This window comes from Pyrus communis, chromosome 10 (genome assembly GCF_041283825.1).
Source record: "Pyrus communis isolate YQ-2024b chromosome 10, ASM4128382v1, whole genome shotgun sequence".
In the NCBI taxonomy this organism is placed as follows: Eukaryota; Viridiplantae; Streptophyta; class Magnoliopsida; order Rosales; family Rosaceae; genus Pyrus; species Pyrus communis.
Genome location: NC_142574.1, coordinates 4,332,868 through 4,353,944, shown reverse-complemented (window position 1 = coordinate 4,353,944; position 21,077 = coordinate 4,332,868). Strand labels below are relative to the sequence as shown.

Here is a 21,077-nt window from a genome sequence, read left to right as displayed (position 1 = left end):
CCATCTTTGCAGGGCGATTTGAAAATGGTATATCTTTCTCGTAATGCTTTCGTTCCACTATTCGGCCACTATTCTGATTGAATTAATAATCTCTTCCTAACAACCAACTCATAGTAAGATTAAAAAATGATTCTCCCCTCGTAATTTAGATAAATTTAGTGTAATTATCTGTCGTGAGGAAAAACATGCTTGTTTTCCCAAAGACCATGTTATTCTAGATCTGCCACTCAACAAACTAAGCATATTCGTACGTACACAACAGACTCTGCGATTGCAAAACTTCATGACAATCCAAACGCTGAGGAAAGGCTAAGTTTAGGGAACATTCTCGACATAACGAGTCCAGCAGCCAATGCAGTTCCAAACAAAGAATGCAATCTCACACAGTAGTACTTCGCCATGAATATCTTCTGCTTGTCCTGTAAGAAAAAGAAATTTCTTATAAGCAAAATCCGCAACACTCGGAATAAAATGAGCAGATACTGTCGTTCCTGTCACTACACCAATGTATGGGTGAAGCGACAGGAATGACACTGCACCGAATTTCAGTAGAATCACACATAACAGTTACAACAGAACCAAGAGAATTCTGAAATCGAGGCATCCTGCGTTCCACGCAAGCTGCGTGCGTACTCACACTGTGGTTTTCTTCAACATAGCTAACCACCAGTCTTGCAATTGGTAAGGTCAAGCAACAGAGAAACTGAAAGAAGCCTCGATCAAACTCAGACTGATAAATGTGGGATAGACCCTTGCTACTAGGCACATGTATACTTCACCAATTAGATATAACTTACGAGACAAGTAAAAGGAAGAGCGCTGCTCAAACCGAAAGTGAAAGTAAGAACATATAGTCCTGTTACTGCCCATTTCACTACCCCTGATCCTCTTTCGGTGCCAAGCCTAACCTATATACCGATAGACATACAAATAAAAAGATCAACGGCAAGTGGTTCTCGTTAAGGTTTCAAGTTTAAACATATAAGAGCTCAGTTTAAGTGTATATACCAGAGGGGATATTTTTCCTACAGCCCAGTCTCCTTCGATCTGAGTTGCATGACATTCGTGTGAGTTTTAACACTGTCATGCTATAAACCAACTGGAGAGCTCAAAATTTCTCAATATAAAAAACAATAACTACCTGATGAAAGTGACTACAGAAGAGGATCAAGGCCGTTGTAATGCCAACAAGGAGTGAAGCGGAGAGAATTGAACCGGTGAAAGGAAGATGGATCACTTCCCTGTCAAGACAAGCAATATTAACTAGGGTATCAAAGACTACAAAAAATTAAATCAACATCCAGGACATATCGAAGTTAGTTAACCTTGTGCTGCCCTGCAATAAATAAAACCCGGTGGTAGCGAATGGACCAAATGCTGCAAAACACAACGGCTCTCCCAATCCCTTGTAACTTAACCGAAATGGTGGACACTGCAACCCAGCAGTAGAGCAGATATAAAAACATGTTGCTTCCCATGCACAGACATCAAACATGCTTAGAAAATTCACATCAGAAACATGCTTCGAAAATTCAGCTCATTCTTACCCCCATTTATAAAATTGTTAATTTCAAAAGATGTGACTCGAATTTTCATTTGCTAAAGAAGATCATCAAGGATACAGATTTGTTGTTCAGATTAATTTACTTGGTCTCATATGCAGCATTCTACTTACCTGATATATATAACCACAAATGACTGCACAACCGAGTAATAATATTGCACGCATACTTCCTGCCTTAACAGATACCCAAGCAAGCCCCCAGAAGCCAAGAGCAAGTAGCAAGTATGCAGAAACAAGAGTGCCTGTACGGCTTGCCAAGCACATTACAAAACAAAATCGGAAATTAATATTGGACATAACAACGACACAAGATTGCAGGAAAGCGCAGACACACTAAATTCATTAACATACAACAAAGAAGAAGAATAAACTTTACCTGCCCACCAGATTTACAACTGATTCTTTCTTATTTATGTCTGCTCCTGTATCGAAATCGTATACATCGTTGCTGCAAATTGATGAACGAATATGAATTTTAACGGTGCAGAAGTGAAGAAAGGAGTTAAAACATATCTAAAAGCCAAACGCATGCATTCCGGAAATTATTATGATGTATACCTTAAGTTGAGCCATGTGATGATAAGAACCGAGGAAATCAAAAGAATAGAATAACGCTGAGCTGAGAACATGCCTGTCTGCAAATAAGCAGCTGCGCTACCTACCTGCTTAAGAAAGCAAGACATGGTGAAGCGAGCTAGTTAGAGGCGGGGAAGTGTATATCATTTCAAGCATAGTGATGAGAGACAATGGTGTAATAGAAATGACTGCATTGTATTAAAAGCAGAGAGTATGTCGGTAACTAATTTAAGAGAGGAAGAGATATGCTAGAAGCACTCTGCGTAGTGTACTACTTCAAAATCCAAAGGAGGATATAAATTACAGAGAAGACAACTGGAACATATACAATTTAAACCTGTCAAAATTGTAACCTGAACAAAATTCTACAGAATCTCATGTGCGTGCCCTCACTGAATGTCTGTGTCATATAAAAATAGTAGTTACATAAACACGAGTTCTCAAGTACAATGTAGGAGCTCTGTGGAGTTTTCGGAATTCACATATCCAAAGTTATTTTAGTTATGTACTCTTATGTTTTATAAATGCAACGCTTCCCCCAAAACACCGCTACTCATACATTCAACATGTTTATGTTTCTTCCGCTGTGTGTATAGTCCAAATCCATTATACTGCACACACAGAACGGAAGCTGGATTTCCAACAGTTGCGGACTTGACAACCATATATGTACAAATACATAGAAAATTGAAACCTTAATATGATGTTAGGAGAAACGGAGAGATGTATGCATCGCCTGAAAAACTCACCGTGAGAGGAATCAAAGCAACGGAGTATATTGGTAACTTGATCGCCCTCCATGTCAAGGTTGCTTTAGAAATATCCGCTTCTTCCTTATCCTCTTCTTGGTGGATGGTGGTGTTAGAATAATAGTCTGACTTATTGTTGACAAAAGCCTGTCCACAATGTTGCCACTGCCGCCTGGCCTCTACCTCTCTTCTAAGGAAAACTTTTTGAGCATTACAGGAGAAACAAGACAATGTTGCAAAGCCTCGATAAGGTCTGAGATATGAGAAATGTCAGTACAATTATACAGAGATTCTCGGGAAGTTTCATCTATTTACGATGATTTGATTTTATTCTAGCGATATTAGATCTAATCTAAAACAAAGAGGAAAATAATTCAGTCACAACTTAGCAATGGAAAATAAGGCCGGGAACTCGCCTTTTGGAGACACGGTAGTCTTTCAGTTTTGTGAGACCAGAACCCGTGGGAAGATTACAGAATGTTGTTGCCATGACCCTGTCCAAGGGAGATGCTTAGGGATTAGGGGTAAGCCAACAGCAGTGAACAAACTAATTTAGTCATCAAATTAGTATTAATCTACAAATACACATCCAAGAACCAACCAACCTGATCATACAAAGACACTCATCACAGAAAGCCCATTGAATGATTGAAGCTTTTTCACTTGTGTGCGCGTAGCAGTACAGCTGAAGTGGAAGATCATTCACCCATTTACAACGAAAAAATGCAGTCAAATATTTTCTAAGCAAATAGTTTACAACAAATATAGCAGAAGAATCTCCGAAAGTCAGAAGAAAAACCAAAAAACGAGAGACCGACCTCTCTAATCTGCCGGTTCCGGTTCCGGTTGCGGTTGCGGTGGGAGTTAAGGCTTCAGCAACTTCATATATCATCTGAATTGATCGAGTCCTTTTCTGGTCAAGGAGAGTGAGTTCAGAGTCCTGAGGTTTTAGACTCCCCAACAAAATCTAGCATGCATGAGATAAGATAACGTTAGTCTGATTCTGTTTGTCCCTTTGCCACGTCTACTTTCTCTTTTTGACTACTACTTTCAAATCCCTTAAGTTTTAAGCAATTGTCAAGTTGGTCCTAAACTTTTCAATATTTTCCAATTCATGTATCAACTTCAATGAAACACTTGCATGTAAATCCCTAGTCAATAGTGAGAGATTTTTCCATATACCACATGATTGTTTCATGTACACGGAATACAAACCGTTATACCACACATCATAGTAAAATTGAGGAGAGAATATTTTTCAATGCTCATTTACTTGTACTATGACAAACTGTGTACCAACTTGTGTTATGGGTACACTGAAAAATCTCTATTCAAGAAGGCTATGAAATCTAGTTTATTTGTACCCATTACCCACCAACCAAGATGTAGTAGCATCCCTATACTTATCGTTACTATTTTTCTGTAGATCTGACGAAATTGCTTGTGGACCCAAAAATAATCAAGAAACTTATGGAGGTGACACGTGGACTTTTGGGTGAAAATGACAAAATTACCCGCGAGACACACCGAGATTCCCACACGTATGCAACAAACAATAACGGCTCAATCAATGAAGAGTCAAGGTGATCAAAATGGTATTTATTCAAATCTCTATCATCACTTCCCTTTAAATAGCCATGTTATCCCACTAGAAAGCTAAGCCATTTGCTACCCACAAACTTCTAAACACATTATTTTTAGAATTCTAACTTTGGTATTGAAGATTCTTTGGCCAAAACGCACCCCCCCCCCCCCCAAAAAAAAATTCATCATGTATGCGTGAGGCTCTTGGTCTTAATCTTAGGTGCTATTATTTTGTAGGCGCATTTTCGTCAAATGAGAAGACGACAAAAATTTGCATCCACAAATTGGTGCTTTCATTGAGAGCCTTGATTCACACGCTCAAAGAAGACTCTTGTATTCAAAGTTTCTCATTTTTCGTTCATTCGTAGATTTTTCGTACATTCTTATTCCAAGAATTTTTTTTATAAAGTTATTTGAATAAACGTAAAAGAAAAGTACAATGACTAGAAATTAGGAAACCACAACGAATAGAACTTCCTACGTTTGAGGATTTGGACCAAGTGATGGAGATCAAGGCATAACCTCACCACGACGATCCACAAGGCTCAATGCGACGACGAATGAAGCAGCACCACCCCCATGGGGCACCACTATGGCTATGCCAACGGCAACCACCACGACAACAGCTACCATGGCAACTCATGGTGAGACCCAAGCCCACGGTGAAGGCATCACCTTGCAATCGCAAGCCCAAGCCCATGCCACCTTACAGTAGTAAGCCTAGGCTCACTCCACAAGGGAGCCTATCAAAGCCCAGCTCAAGCAGGCCCAAGCTACAGCTGCAGCTGCCAAGGTAGCGGCCCAAGTCGCACAAATGGGAACCCAGCACCAACGTGCTCCAGCAGCCTAGCCTGAGCCCACGGTCCGACCCATGTCGACAACCCGACTCGCTCCCTCGGTCTAACTTGAGGTCCAACCTACTTCCATGGCCTTCCTAGCAGCCCATACCAATCCAAGATAGGTTCAACTGTCTTGATTTCATATTTCTGGACTGTCGATTGAATCGAGGGTATTTTCACCTCATTTCTTCACAGATTTGACATATCCCAACTCAACTCTCGCCCCCCGAGTCCATTACACTTACCCTACTCAAGAAGACGCATATCGTCTAAGCTCTCTCAACCTAAATGGCGAACAACACTTGTCTCAACAAGTCATAGAGTTGACAAGTGCCCTTGCACAGTAGACGACCTTGGTGAATCAGCTCTTGCAGCGTACTGATATGCAGCGTGCCCCAGACGAGGTGTCTCAAAGTAGGATAAGGGCAGACGACAGCAGTGTCTCAGAAAGCAGCCCATCGACTAGCTACGAACAGGGGTTTAGGCAGTGTACACTTCTGATTAAGCCCCGGAGATAGCGCATACTTTCGTTTTAATGTGCGGATGAGCGTACATTCTCGGTTAGGCTCCTGAACGAGCATACACTCACGATTAGGGCCACACTCCGATAATCAACATAAGCAACCTTCTAGGCAAAGTGTTCATTCGCTGCTAGGCATGCAAGAAGCATTTTCCACCTCACATCAAAGTAGGTAGCACGACGAACGAAGAGAAATAGTCACTCAATCCGACTCAAGTTCAACCAACAGCTTGTGAGAAACTCGCTCGTCTGCTAAGAACATACCACATGCACCGCAACCACAGCATAGATAAGCTTAACACATGGACGAGCAGCCTAGATCAGCAGGTCACGATTGGGGGCAACCGAAAGCTCCGCTACCCCAAACAAGGCAAATTCAGGAAGAAGTAAAGAGGCTCTTGATCAAGCGATTGCGTGATTTCCAATACAACGAGGTCACTAACGAGGCACTATGATGGGGCATGACCAACATAATTATGTCACCTTTCACGGATGAGATCGAGCAGGTAGAACCTCCACACAAGTTCAACATACCACATTTCATATCCTTCAAAAGAGATGGAGACCCGGAGAAACACCTAAAGCATTACCGAAGCGCAATGATCCTCTATCGAAACAACAACGCTCTTATATGCAAGATATTCACCATCACTCTACAAGGTGAAATGCAAGATTGGTTCCACACCTTGCTGCCACAATCCATCAGGAGTTTCAATAAACTTTCTTTGGTTTTCACCAAAGAATATTCATCATATCACTCGATCAAGAAAAAGTCTGACCACTTGTTCAACGTCAAGAAGAACCCAAAGAAATTGTTTCACGACTATATGAAGAGGTTCAAAGTAGAGACGGCAAAGATAATATGATGCAACAACTCAATCGCTAGTGCAACCTTCTAAAAAAGACTTCCAGTAGACCATCCGCTATTTAGAGAATTGATCATGAAAGAATACCTAAGTCTGGCATACTCATTCGTTATGGCAAAGAAGCATGCACTTTGGGACGAGGCTCGACGAGCAGCCTCGCAAAGAATCGGCGGTAATTCAAAAGAATGAGGACAAGAAGTAGTACAACAACAAAAGCAGGCAGGAGGCCAAGCGCAAGGACCAATCCCCAGCTAAAAGAGTTATGACACCCAAGAACTACGCTAAGTTCTTGATCCCGATCCACCAAATCCTCCGCAACATCAAGAACGAACCATGGTTCAAGCTGCTGAAGCAATCAAAATGAGATACCTCTAAGTTGGACCACACCAAGTATTGTGCATTTCATCGAGGTCCCGGTCACATAACTGACGACTGCTACACTTAGAGGAACTACCTAGAAAAGCTGGTGAAAGAAGGCAAGGTCGATAGGTACCTAGACAAGCCAGCTGTGCATCCTAAAAGAAACACAAACATCGACGAAAAATGGTTGACCAAGATAATCTAGATCAATGGCAAGAAGAGGAAGATCCAACAGGCTCTATTAATCCTCAGGTCCAGGCAGTCAACACCCAACTTGGACCTATCGTTGGCTTCACCAAGGAAGATGCCGAAGGTGTTGACTTCTCGCACGACGACGCACCAGTGGTATCTGTCCAACTAGCCCACGCTATAGTCAACAGAATGATGGTTAACAATGGAAGTGCGGTAAACCTACTTCAGCTCTCAGTAATTCAGAAGATGGGCCTTAAAATCACAATCATACGCTGAGCAAAGATACTCACCGGATTCAATGGACACACCTCGACTACCATCGACAACATTACACTTGACATGAGAACACTGCTAATTGTCTCAAAACAGATGTTTACGATAGTAAGTGACCCGTCTTCCTACAATGGGATTCTAGAGCGACCTTGGCTGATAAAGCTGGATGTCATAACCTCCGTCAAGTATCAAAAAATTGGATTCCGCATCCCGAAAGGAAAAGTCAAAGAAATTAATTTTGACCAAGCCGCATCTCGACGATGCACTGTGCAAGTACTGGAGGAGTAAAAAATGAGACTTTTACCCCCGTAGAGGCTACCAAGTTCCAAAAGGACGACAAAGCAAAAATTAACTAAGACAAAATTTTCACCTTTAAGTTGCTAGCCATAGAAAACATTAAAAATCAGAACATCTTTTCAAAAGTTCCAACTAATCCCACTATAGAGTCTAAGTCATTCAAAATCAATTAGAAAACAATTCAGGAACTTCCTTTGGTGCAACATAGTTAAAGAGACTCGACTAACTTAATATATATTTTCTTCTTCTTCTTTTTTTTCTCTTTTTTTTCTTTTTTTTTCATATTTTCTTTAGGAAGAGCGATGGTCGTGCAATGTACTTAAGCTTTCGATCCAACTGACCACCCAACCTCATGCCAAGACTCTACCGTTTGATGCGAGAATGACTATTGATTATGCAGGACTAGCCTGGTTACTAAACAAAGTCTCAGGTGGAATAATTATTCCTTTATTGATAACAACAATTAACTTTACTTTACTTAGAACAAATTTTTTTTTAAATTACTTAGACGAAAAATAAGTTCTCCAATCTCACTCCCCACAAACCATGTTGGTGTGAATGTGCAAATTTTCAAAGTGTAACTCATGAATTAGTGTCTAAGCAACGATAAATAGAAAAGACTTTACTATGGGATTAACCTTCACTATGTCATCAATTTGCTCCAACGTTTAAAATAAACTATGGATATTAACTTATAAAGAGTGAAATTTTTTTTTTTAATTGACTCAAAAATTAAAAACCTAAAAATTCTTATTTTCCACCCCCAAACTTAAATCACACATTGTCCTCAAGGTGGGAACATAATACAAAATAAGAAACAAAACAAAAACTAAATAAAAAATAAAGGGAATGGACACATTGGGGTGGAAGACAAGACCTGGAGCTGGGAAAAGGCGCTAAACAAAACAAAAAAATAACTCATCTATGCACAGGAAAACTCGAGTGACAGAGAACTGAAGCATCGATTTGTGGTTCTGATCTCCACGATTTTCAGATCCAAAAGGAAGGTAAATAGCCGACAGCCCCCAAACTTGTATGTAAAACAATTATTTTATTAAATTGTGAGAGAGAATGAGAGAAAGAGGGTCCAGCGGTATAAAGGTCAGAATTCAGACTCCAGTTCACATTCCTTTTTAATTTCTGCACTTTAATGTTCAACTTGAATGCAAAAGCTATGATGAATGGATAGTTGAATGCGTTCTGAGGTGAGTGGATGAATGCTGCTGAATGCATGATTCAGCCGATTCCCGTATTTGATTCAAATTCAACCTGCATAAAATAACAAAATTAAAATTGTACTAGAATAAATTCCAAATAAAATACTTATTAACTAAAAACAAATTCTGTTTTTTTGTTTTTCAATTTTCTGAATTTTTTTAAATCTTTTAAAAAAAGAACATAAGGAAGAAAATAAAATAAACGCAAATCAGAAGAAAAGAGTTTGAAAAATTGGGTTGGCATACATTTCACATGTCTCAGTTCTCAGTCTCATAATATTATAGCATACATACTATTCTTCTTCTTGTTTGTCTAAGAATTTCACATCAGCAACATCTTCCTATAACCAGCCTAACCTAGGAGCTTGGTTTTGATTTCCAACGGTAATTGGACGATTCCTCCAACGCCTACCATCAAGGTTAGTCTGAAACGATTCCTACCTTATTGACCTATTACATCTCAAAATCTGTTTTAAATTTGTGATTTAATATAAATGGGCTTTAGAAAAAAATTCTTGATTTTGTCTAATCCAATTTAACAAATAGATTCTTTATAATTTGAATTTAGAAAATTATTGTCATTCAAATTTGTTTTACATCTGATTCAATTTGATTTGGGGGTTGTGTTTTAGTGTTTCCTGGCTTGAGTTGTATATAATGAAAAAAGAGTGATTTTTTGTGTCCTAAAGAGTACATCATGGTCATAGACACGAGTCTGATATTATCAAGTAAGATGTCGAGTCCTCTTGCATTCATATAATTACATTTGTGAGTTGCTTTTATGGGTTTTTGTTGATTTGTTTGCTAACTTTTATATACAAGAAGAGATGACGACACCGTCATGAACATTATCAATTTATGCATGAAAACGTAACACTGGGGCCAATCTAACCATTTATTTTGAGCACATCACATCAACGAAAAAATAAAACATATGACAGTGGGGTTTTTCCAAGTCAATTTTTGTTGGCATGTTGTTGTTCATGTATGTGTTGATTTGATAAATGCAAGTGCTTTTGGTATTTTATGACAAAGAAGAAGAAGAAGAAGAAGAAGAAGAAGAATAGTATGTATGCTATAACATTATGAGTCTGAGAACTGAGACATGTGAATTGTACAGAGGTAAACAATAGTTATGTGAGACATGTGAATTGTATTGAGGTAAGCAATAATTATGTGACTTTTTTTTGTTAAGAAGATTGTGTAACTTTTTTATATATTGTTCATTATGAAGAAAGTATAATATATGATCTCTAATTATTTGACTTTGTTGCAAGCAATATTTAAAAATATTTAAAATTCATTTTGAGGAGGTTCTCGTTTTCAGGTGAAATCTGAATCCGATCAGGTCCGTCAGAAAATCATCCCTTACGCAACGGAGTGGATGCAAGTTTTTTGAATGCGCCTTTGATTGAGGCCCACTATCCTTGTTTGAACAACTTCACATTCACAGTGCCTGACTCACCAATCGAAAATTTCAGCTCAGCCGTTGCCTTCTTTTTCACGGCAATGGAATTCGTTGCTGAACAAGGCAAACACGCCCACGGTGGCTCTTCCAGCAAGCAAAAAAGGTTTCGTGACTTTAGTCGAAGACTGGTTTTATCCCTGCGAGGACAAATCCATGCAGGAAGCAGTAGCCTCAAAAGAAAGTGCTTGTTTTCAAAAAGCTTAGCACGTGGCACCTCAAAGATGAACAAGCTATTATCAAATGTTGGGCCAAAGTTAAATTCAAAGTTGGAGACAAAGGACAAAAAGAAAAAGAGATTAAAACTCAAAAGGAAGAGAAGAAGAGTTCCAGCCAAAAAAAAAATACAAAAGAAACTTTTGTCACATCAAAAAGTAAAATTTTAAAATGTTGACGTGGTCTTCTTTCCTCGACAGCTGGAATGTCACCCACGTGGCAATCTAAAGAAAGCTATAACTCCCCATCCAAATTTATATGGGCTCTGTAAATGACTGACCCTATGAATTTGAATTTGGACCAAGTATTGAACGGCGAGGGGATGGTGCGTATTAAAACGAAAAGAAACATAAAGACAATGTCAACATTATGAAGACAGTGTCGGCATCAAATTAGTGGACAGGCGTCACTTTAAATACCGTGATGCGAACCATCTCAAAACACAAAGTTCGATGGGTTTATCATCTAGTGAACTTATTCCACATCAAAATTCCAAACGGCATGAAGCCGCGGTAAGTTTCAAAAGGCACAAAGCTGCATCAAGTTTAAATGGCATAAAGCTGCATCAAGTTTCAAAGGGCACGAAGTCGTATCAAATCTCAAATGGCACAAAGTTGAAGAAAAATCTCAAATGGCATGAAGCCGTATCAAATATCAAATGGCACAAAGCCGCAACAAGTCTCAAAAATCACGAAGCTACGTTAAACGCTCCAATGGCTCAAAGTTCTTGCTTGCATGAGCTAAAACTGCACAAGACATCAAATCTAAACAAGTACCAAATACCAAGGAACTACGAGTGACTTGAGGCTCCACCTAGATGCAGTCACAAAATTAAATAAACACTCAAATCCACAAGTTATGATTTACTCATATTAGAATCAAAGGGTATTCCTTTCCTAAGAGAAGGGTTGTAATTAATAGGCGCATAGCCTAGAGTGGGTCGAACTCAAATTAATAAAACCCTGTTCAGAAAAATGAACAAGGATGAAATTATGTCGAGTGAATTATTTATTTACATATTATGTACAATTTTTGCTCAATAGCTTATACCCAACCAAAAAAACTTTAATGAAAATAATTTGAGCTAAGTTTATTTTAACCAAAAACCAATATATAACTTTATTTAAAGAAAAAGACTTAAATTTTAATAAAAATAACTTAATTTTTAATGAAAATGACGAAAGTTTAATATAATAAAAAATAAAATAGAAAAAAAAAAGTAATAAAAAACCAACGTTGCGTGTCAATCACACCACACACTATCTCTGAAACTAAATGGTACTACACTATTTTTGAAATTGAACAATACTACACTGTTTTTTAAACTGAACAGTACTACATTATTTCTGAAACTTAATACTATTTTTGAAATTGAACACAAATTTATGTGCATTGACTATTCCTGAAACCGAACATGGTTGGCATATAATGGAATTATCTTCAAAGTGTCAAGCATTGCATCAATTAATCGCAAGAATTATCTTCAAACTCATGATTTTTTTTTTTTTTTTAAGTCCAAAGGTAACATTTCATTACCACAACAAAAAACATTTACAAACTGGGATTCAATTACAAATAAAACCCAATACTAGCATTTGAATCCCACAACAGGCCCAACCAAACGGATGAGCCAGAGCAAAACAAAACAAAAGCCGAAACCCTAAGTACACAACCGCCGTCAACACCATCGACCATGAACCACCGCCTCTTGCAGGCACTGGAATCCACCCAAACGAAGCCTCCAAATCGAAAATCAATAAGGTTCCACCTGCCTCCATCATGCTATACCACTCAAATCCGCAACCATCCAGAGAATGAAACTTGCAGGAAAAACCTCCCACAAGTAATCGTGCCAAGGAAGGCACACAGATGGGAGGTGGTGGTGTGACCACCCGAGTAAGAGCTCTACACACCTTCTAAGATAGCCGCGAAATGCGGTTAGAGAAAATGGTTGCAATTTGAGAAGTAGTAGGATTGAGAAGGGCCAAAACCATTGGGGGTAGGTAGAGAAACGGTTGAAATGTGACATGGATGTTAGATAGCCGCAGGAGAAGAGAAAGAGGATGGTCGAGATGAAGGAATTTCCGACGAAGGCCAAAGTTCCGCTAGATCCGAGGCAAGAAAAGGAAGAAGGAAAGGCCGGAAACATCAGCAAGCAAGGAAAAAGGAAGAAAAAGAAGAGAAAAAAAAAAAAAGAAAAAGGAAGGACTGTCACCGACCCAGGCCTTGCTAGAGCCGGCGGCTGAGCGGAGAAGAAAGTTCCGGTCACTCACACAAGGATGAGAAACACTCTCAGTCTGAGAGAGAGAGACTCTCGCCGGAAGGGAGAGAGAGTAAAACGATAACCTTTTACTCATGATAAATTTGTTACAATTCGTCCTTATTGATGAATTATCCACGTCCTTTATCGATAACTTGCGGTATAAATTGATTTAATAGGATAATAGATTTCAAGTTCATACTGAAAAAAAATTGATGTGATGCATGACAGTTTGAGAAATTCTAACCGTGTAATCTCAATGTATATATTCAATGATATTAAAGCATACACGAACGTTGGAAACGAGGAGATGAAGATTTTTATATTATTATATGTATACGATGAGGAGAAAAAGGAGAAAACAAGTTCTATTTGTTTTTCGTTTTCTGTAGACACCAGAAAACCTCCAGAAAATCAGAGAAGTAGATATCATATATCCAAAGAGAGGAATTGGTCGGCAAGTGGGTGATAGAGATTCTACTATACACGCAAACGGACTAAAAATTCCTATAATACTTATAAAAATGACAAGATTATTATAGTATAAACAGATATCACAAGGTCGTTCTCCACATGAATTATTAAATAATTTGAAACAAATCAAATTCTAATTAATTATTGTAAAATATAAATTTGAGATGATTGATTTGTATGACCTAATTAAATTAAAACGAAATTGATTAATAAAAGTAAATTAATCTGCAATATTAAAGATGAAGAAAAAGGAAACAGTTTTGGAGAAATCAAATTAAAAAAACACTAGGGATTCACCGTCACCTTAACAATTCTATATAGTTGTCTCAATTACTTATGACATTTACATGCATATTTTGAAGATTAGGTTTTTCTAATATATGCCTACTTGGACCCTCAACATAGAGCGTATATCAAACATGCAATCCATCTGTGCTATTCAGATCAAATCTAAACATGCATGACTCATTAAGTTCTGTGAAACCTTTTGAAAAACCATGTAACTCTTAAGACGTGATATTCATTCTAAATGAACTTGCACATATTAATTACAAGAAGCCTTCATCGATTTCAGGGACCGACCTCCGACCAAAATTGTATCAAATTACTTTTCTAAACATCCTAATGGCGATTAAGCATCAAGACAATTAGATAGTTTAAATCAGTCATCAATAATTCCAAAATCTGCATGCATATAATCAGAAACAAATTGAAGAGAAACTACATATTCTTACTAAGACTCGTGGCTTCACCCTAGCAAAAAGAGAATTAATTATGCATATTCATAATAGGATTCACAAAGTTCTTTATTGAATAATAAAAGATTGAAAACACCATGAATGAAAAAGTCTGAAAATTTCGACGCTTGGCCAATTTCCTCTCTTCAAGAAAGCACGGAGAAGAAGTTAACGTTAGGAATAGGGCAGCCAAGCTTATTTAACCTAGAAATAAAATCCTCCTAATAAAAGGTCTTCCAATCGAACTAGGAAAATAAAATAGGAAACATAATCCTAAATTAAATGGTAAAATTCGCCTAAAATCTGAACAGCCACGTTTTGGACCCCTAAACTGCTCCAAAACCGGCCCAATTAGCTGGATTTAAGGTTTGAAATATTTTGAACACTTCTCCAGAAGGCCATGAACCCATCAGAGGTCATTTAGGGCTCTAAAAATGCAATTTAAGCCCAGAAATGTCATTTTCCAGCACTGCTCCTTTATTCCATCTCCAGAAAATAACCGCTTAGTAGAAAAATCCCAAATTTTGACACGAATACACCAAGAGATGCACGACCGTCCTCCAATTTGAATCACTCCAAAATTCGTCCGTTTGATCATGTTTTACTTACATATGCTTTTGTTAGGTGATTGTTTTTTTTTTTTTTTACCTTTTTTTTTTTTTTTTTTTTTTTTGTGAAAAAGGCAATAAGATTAAAGAAAATAACCACGAGTACATTCGGTTTGCATACAATCTAATAGAAGGGCTCTATGAGCAACACTAGGAATAGATTTATCCCACACATGAAGGTTGCAATAACTAAAACCCACATCCCTTTTCACATCTGCTAAAAAGTTGGCCTCCTTACAGATGTGGCTCCAAGAGATGTTCTCGAACTAGTTAGCCAAAATCTTGATATCTTGAATGATGAAACGAAGTCTCTAAGGAATCGAGCATCACCCAAGAATGGAGTCAATCATAAGCTTAGATTCACCCTCAATCTGGATTTTCCTAAAGCCTTAAGATCTAGTCATCCAAAGGGCATCTCTCAAAGCAACACATTCAGCAACATTGATTGTGTTTTCCCCTAAGCTCCTAGCTCCAGCGAGAATAGGCCTGCCAATTTCATCCCTTACAACAAAGCCAGCAACAATATGATTGTTAATCACAGAACCATCAAAGTTTATTTTAAGGTTCCCACTTGACGGGGGAGTCCATTTGCATTTAAATACTTTTCACCAAGCTTGGTGGCAAGAAGAATTTTGCTTGGGTTGATTGTACCATTTTGAAAAACAACGTTGTTTCTTTCCTTTCAAATTTGCAGCAAATAAGGAGGGCTAGACTAAAGCCTGAGATTATCATTATCTTTTGCAGCATCAAGGGAGCTCAGCCAATCTAATAAGTAGATGTTATTGTTATTCCTAGTGGGTTAAAGAAGTTAATGATGGACTAGACTTGCTTAGCCATATTACAATTTATGAATTAAATGATGGGTAAATTACATTTTACCCCCTCAGGTTTGGGGTCGGGTCGATTTCAATTCCTTACAATATCTTTAAAACATTTCACTTTCATATTTCACGTACTATTTTATTTCAATATAATACATCTGTTACATTTTCTATCTATTGGTCTGTTAAGAGCTGACGTGGCTACCACATTTGTGTTGATGTGGCTGCCAAGTGGCAAAAAAAAAAAATTTTTATACATTAAAATATTATAATATTAACCCTATTTGAACAAAATAAAAAAAAATAAAAAACCCCTGAAAAACCCCTGAAAAACCCAAACACAGAGTTCATTCCTTCCCCCTCACCTTTCTACAACTCCCATTTACAAAATCCAAATCCACCTCTCAGCCTGCGGTTCATCCCCATTGAAGCACTTCCATACCTAATTCTATCCACCAACCAACCCATTTACAAAATCCCCACTCCGAAACCATAATAACCTAACCCCCAAACCCATAGAGAGTCATGCCCAGGCCGTCAAAAAAGTGAGTTGACGAAGAGGCTCCAGAGGTGAGCAGTAGTGGCAGTGGAGCTGAAGGAAACGGTGGGCTTGGGGGTCAAGGAGAAGGGGTTAGGTGGTTGGCCCACCGAGGAGTTGTCGGACTCGAGAAACATGGCAGGAGGTTGAGGGAGGCGAGGCAGGAAAGGCTTGTTGAAGTTGGGTAATTGAGTGATTAAGCAAAACATGGGGTTGATTAAGAACTTGTTGAGGAGGGTAATTGGGAGTGTAGAGCCTTGTAATGTGACGCCGTGTCTTGTAAAACATCGTGTGAGTTGCTTCGTCCATGGCGTAATGATTCGGCGTCGTTTTTCCACCCTTCAAGATCTCAAACACTAGACCTCAAAAACCACACCCGCATCTCAAATTCCACATTTTACAAAGGAGAGAAAAAGAGGGAGGTAGAGAGAGAGAGGTCGAAGTGGGACATGTGCTGAGGGGTGCTTAGGTGGAGGGGATAGAGGGGTAGAGGGGATGGACAAACGGGAAGGAAGAGATGGGTAGGGGTAAAGGTGGGGGTGGGGGTGGGATATAGGGTTGCGAGGAAGGATTTCTGGGTTTAGGTTTTTCTGGTTTTTTTTTTTTTTTTTTTTTTTTAATTTTAAATAAGGTTAATATTATAATATTTTTAATGTATAAAAAAATTATTATTTTTTCCACGTGGTAGCCACATCAATACAAATGTGGCAGCCACGTCAGCTCTTAACGGACCAATGGATGGAAAATGTAACAGATGTATTATATTGAAATAAAATAATACGTGAGGAGTGAAAGTGAAATGTTTTAAAAATATTGTAAGAAATTAAAATTAATCACAAACCTGAGGGCGTAAAATGTAATTTATCCGTAAATGATTGATACCTTTGAGTTTGTCTCTAGTTTGTGCTCTCCCAAGAATTAGCAGCCAACTAAACAACTTAACTTTATTAGGAATGTTGAGATTCCACATTTTTTTCAACAGCTCAGAGTTTAGACCATGAGTAATGTTACTATTTCGAATCCAAGTTGCAGATTTAAAAGTGAATTTACCGTTGGCATTAAGAACCCAAAACAAGGAGTCTTCTTGTTGAGCAATGGGCAGCGGAATACTACAGATTTAATTGGCTGTATCATGATCAAGCAAATTAGAGAAAGCTACTTTATCCCAGCAGTTGTTATTAATGAAATTACTAACTTTCATACGCAAATCCAAGCTATTAATTTTGGTCATCCTGTAAAAGATTAATGAGAGGGAAAGGAAAAACCCAATTACGAGTCCAGAAGAGAATACTCTTGCCATCTCCCACTAACCACCTACAACCTTTTTCAATAACGTGTCTAGCATTAAGAATCCATTTACAAGCTTGAGAGTGATTTGTCTGATTTTACAATTAAGGAAAGTAGCATTCTTTAAGAATCCGTTTAAAAGCACTATCATACTCAACAGTATTAAATATACATAAGTATTAGAATCAATGTACACATTCGGATTGGAGGGAATTTAGATGGAAAGTTGGATTCGAACAATATGTTACCCTTTTTTTTGGAAAAATTAGTATCCGGTCATTAGTTATTAATGTTCATTGACTGAAACCTTATTAGTTTTCAGATTTTGATCCAAGTCCCGAACATTAATGTAATAATGAATTTACATGTCAGTTACATACTTTTTTTAAGTAAAAATTAATAATTGATTTAGAATTTTAATACTCACACCTTTATTAAACTCCTAACTAATTTTCAATTCAAAACATTACCAAAATAAATTAAAAAAAAATTGAATAAGTTTGTACCCATTATGTAACGTCCCACATCGCCCAGGGGAGTGGATCCTGTAAGCCTTATATGTATATTCACATCTCTATCTAGCACGAAGCTTTTTGGGAGCTCACTGGCTTCGGGTTCCATAGGAACTCCGAAGTTAAGCGAGTAGCGCGCGAGAGCAATCCTATGATGGATGACCTACTGGGAAGTTCTCGTATGAGTTCCCAGAAACAAAATCGTGAGGGCGTGATCGGGGGCCAAAGCGGACAAATATCGTGCTACGATGGAGTCGAGCCGAGGTTGTGGTGGGGACCCAAGCGGGGATGTGACACATTAGCTTTTTTGAAAAAATGTTTAAAATTTTTTAATCTTATATGTACACATTCATGTATTTTTTTTTTCAAATTTTTAATCTTAAAATGTACTCATTCTTAAATATACCAATTTGTTATATGTAAAATGTACCCTTTTTTTTTATATATATAAAATGTGACAACTCATCCCTAAAAATTATGGTTTTTATAATTTTAATACGTAATTACGGAATTGCCCTATGGGCAAAGCGTGATTTTTCGAGGACGTATGTGATTCTTGTATATTTTGTCATGTTTCTTGACATAGTCGGATAGAGCTTGATCTTACAGACACGTAGGCACAAGTAAAAGTGAATCTGGAGTTATGGTTAAAGTTTTATTGAGTTACGAACCCAAAAGTATTTGGAATGAATCACTATTTTAATTATCTTACACTATATTTTTATTATTACTAAAGGATTTATATGCCATTGGTGAGGGTGGCTGGGAAAAAGGAGGAAAACAGAAAAGAAAGAAAACAGGGGAAGAAGAAGAGGGAACAGGAGAAAAAAGAAAAAGGAGGGAATTGGATGAATAGGGAGAGGAGAGAGGGTAGGATGGTCCAATCAGAAATGGAAGAAAGGAGGGGAAAGGAGAGAAGAAGAAGAAGGGGGGAGACATGGGTTGGTCCGTGCAAACCTTCGGATCCGGCCTGTTCCACCAATTTTTCGGCCATTTTCTGCCATTCTTCCGGTGAACCACGTCACCTAACCACTGGGAAAACATTCCCCATTGTTCCCTCTACCTATTACACCCAAAATTGAAGATGTTTGGCTTTGATTTCGTAGAATCCAAATCGTAGGGGGCGACGACATCGTGACTCCAATCCACCAAACCTGAAAGGTTTTCATACAATTAACACCACCAATAGACTTCCCTTGAGGCCTAGAACAATGCCCAATCCTTGGTTGGAGCGTCGGAGTTGAATTGAGGACGAATCAAGAACACCTATTTCTAGGGTTTCCGGTGGATTCAAGGCAAATTGGAGCCCTTCTAGGTCAAATTGGATTTAGCCACAGGTATAAGGTTTGCTCTACTCTTTGAGATCTTCATTTCTGTAAGTTTTGAGAATTTTTAGAAATAGTTGAGTTTTCCGGCAAGCCAAGGCGCCCAACCGCCACCTGCAACAGCTAGTGTGGCGGCGCACGGCTAGGAAGCCGACATTGTGTTTTTTTGCGAACTTGTTATTCTAATTATGCTTTTGAGACCTAATTGTTGTGGTTTGAATTTTAATACGATTGTAGTATATGTTGGATTAAATGAATATATTCGGATTTGGTTTAAATTCTGGATATGTGAACTACGAATGGCTTGATCCCTGTTTAGGGTACGTAGGCAGTCTAACGAGATGTTAGATGCAACCATACAATATTTGAGACAAAAGCCTTGTTTGGGAAATTAAGCAATATGAAGGAATTGGTGAAAATGTGAGTTTTAACTTTATGATTTGTTGGTTAAATGTAGTCATAAAACAGTGTGTGAGGATTAGAGAAATTGAAGTAAGGAATTGTAAGTATTGATAGTTAGTTAAGCTAGTGTTTAGTTGGGTTTGTCACCGATAATTATTCCCGAAAATAAATAGTTCGGGAGTAAGGCGTTACAGATTGTGCATTTTACACCACATTATATGTACATATATATATATATATATATATTTGAAAGCACTACGATATGGTTAAGTTTTGATCGCATCATGGCATATCCATAGGTATATTACTGCGCATAATTATTGTGAGTGCTTTGAAGTACGAAGGTGAACGCAGGACGCACATGTAAGTTCAGGTGAGCATATGTTGTGAAATGTGAGATGCATGGTTATGATTACATTTTATTTGTAACGATTGAGTTATGGCATGACTACATTTATGTTTTAAGCAACTCCGACACTGTCGTACAGGTTACAATGATAGGCAACTCCGACATTGTCTTACAGGTTGCTTGTGAGTCATACAGGTCACTATAGGTGACTCCGACTTACGTGCTAGCAATGATTAATGAGATATGGGTGAGTCGTACATGTCACTATAGGTGACTCCGACTTACGTGCTAGTAGGTCACTATAGGTGACTTCGACTTACGTGCTAGCATTGATTGATGAGACAGGTCACTATAGGTGACTCCGACTTACATGTTAGCATTGATTAATGAGATATAGGTGAGTCGTACAAATCACTATAGGTGACTCCGACTTACGTGCTAGCATTGATTGATGAGATATGGGTGAGTCGTACAGGTCACTATAGATGACTCTGACTTACATGCTAGCATGGATTATTAAGTATCTGATAGTTTATATTGCTGATGAGATGTTGTATCACGGTATACTTTTGGATTTACTGATAGTATACAATTGATTTCATACTTATACATAGTATGATGTTTTGGGAAATTATACAGGTGTTACAGCGAGAGGTTATAACGTTTAGAAGATCTTTATTAAAACCTTGTTTTTTGGCCGCAATAGGTGGATCCGGCTGACATATTATTTTTCGTGGATTTACTTCACCTGGTTCACTTATTTCATTATGTTGAGTTTTTGAGCATGGCATACATATGGATGTTACTATTCCGAGATATGTATTATATTTTCTGGGAAATTATACATGTTTATGGCGAGGGGTTATTACTTTTGATAAGTGAATGGTTTTTGAAAAGCTTTGTTTTCGCCCACTCACATTTTCTATTTTGCACCCCTCCAGGTTCTAGTAGTAAAGTTTCCGTATCGATGAGGATTCATGGCACTTCCCAATACAGGTGGCTTCTTGTGATGGTTTAATCGTTATCTTACCTTACTGTACTCTACT

General features: G+C 38.1%; 1 protein-coding gene across 3 annotated transcripts; it reads right to left on the bottom strand.

Annotated features, from left to right (window-relative positions):
- Window positions 1-119: 119 nt before the first annotated feature.
- On the bottom strand, window positions 120-3,903 carry ABC4 (UbiA prenyltransferase family protein). Of its 3 annotated transcripts, none has more exons than XM_088678550.1 (13): window positions 3,708-3,903; window positions 3,495-3,574; window positions 3,306-3,383; window positions 2,890-3,142; window positions 2,123-2,229; window positions 1,941-2,012; window positions 1,676-1,814; window positions 1,326-1,432; window positions 1,142-1,241; window positions 1,009-1,047; window positions 798-908; window positions 638-703; window positions 120-419 (listed from the first exon to the last, which is right to left on the bottom strand). In XM_088678550.1, exons 2-13 carry the CDS (start codon window positions 3,500-3,502, stop codon window positions 282-284), a joined length of 1,218 nt encoding a protein of 405 aa, XP_088534676.1. In that variant the 5' UTR covers window positions 3,503-3,574; window positions 3,708-3,903; the 3' UTR covers window positions 120-281. The 3 variants fall into 3 exon arrangements, with proteins under 3 accessions (XP_088534676.1, XP_068323699.2, XP_088534677.1); XM_068467598.2 differs by having other exon boundaries at window positions 2,123-2,226; window positions 3,708-3,898; XM_088678551.1 differs by lacking the exon at window positions 3,495-3,574 and having other exon boundaries at window positions 2,123-2,226; window positions 3,708-3,880.
- Window positions 3,904-21,077: the final 17,174 nt, after the last annotated feature.

What these genes read in the sequence shown, in the direction of transcription:
- ABC4 (XM_088678551.1), bottom strand. Translation starts at nt 3,781, where the DNA reads ATGATATATGAAGTTGCTGAAGCCTTAACTCCCACCGCAACCGCAACC. An exon ending in ATCACATGGCTCAACTTAAG is followed by an intron (nt 2,013 to 2,122) that starts GTATACATCATA and finishes ATCAATTTGCAG; the next exon opens with CAACGATGTATACGATTTCG. An exon ending in TTTGTGGTTATATATATCAG is followed by an intron (nt 1,433 to 1,675) that starts GTAAGTAGAATG and finishes GCTGGGTTGCAG; the next exon opens with TGTCCACCATTTCGGTTAAG.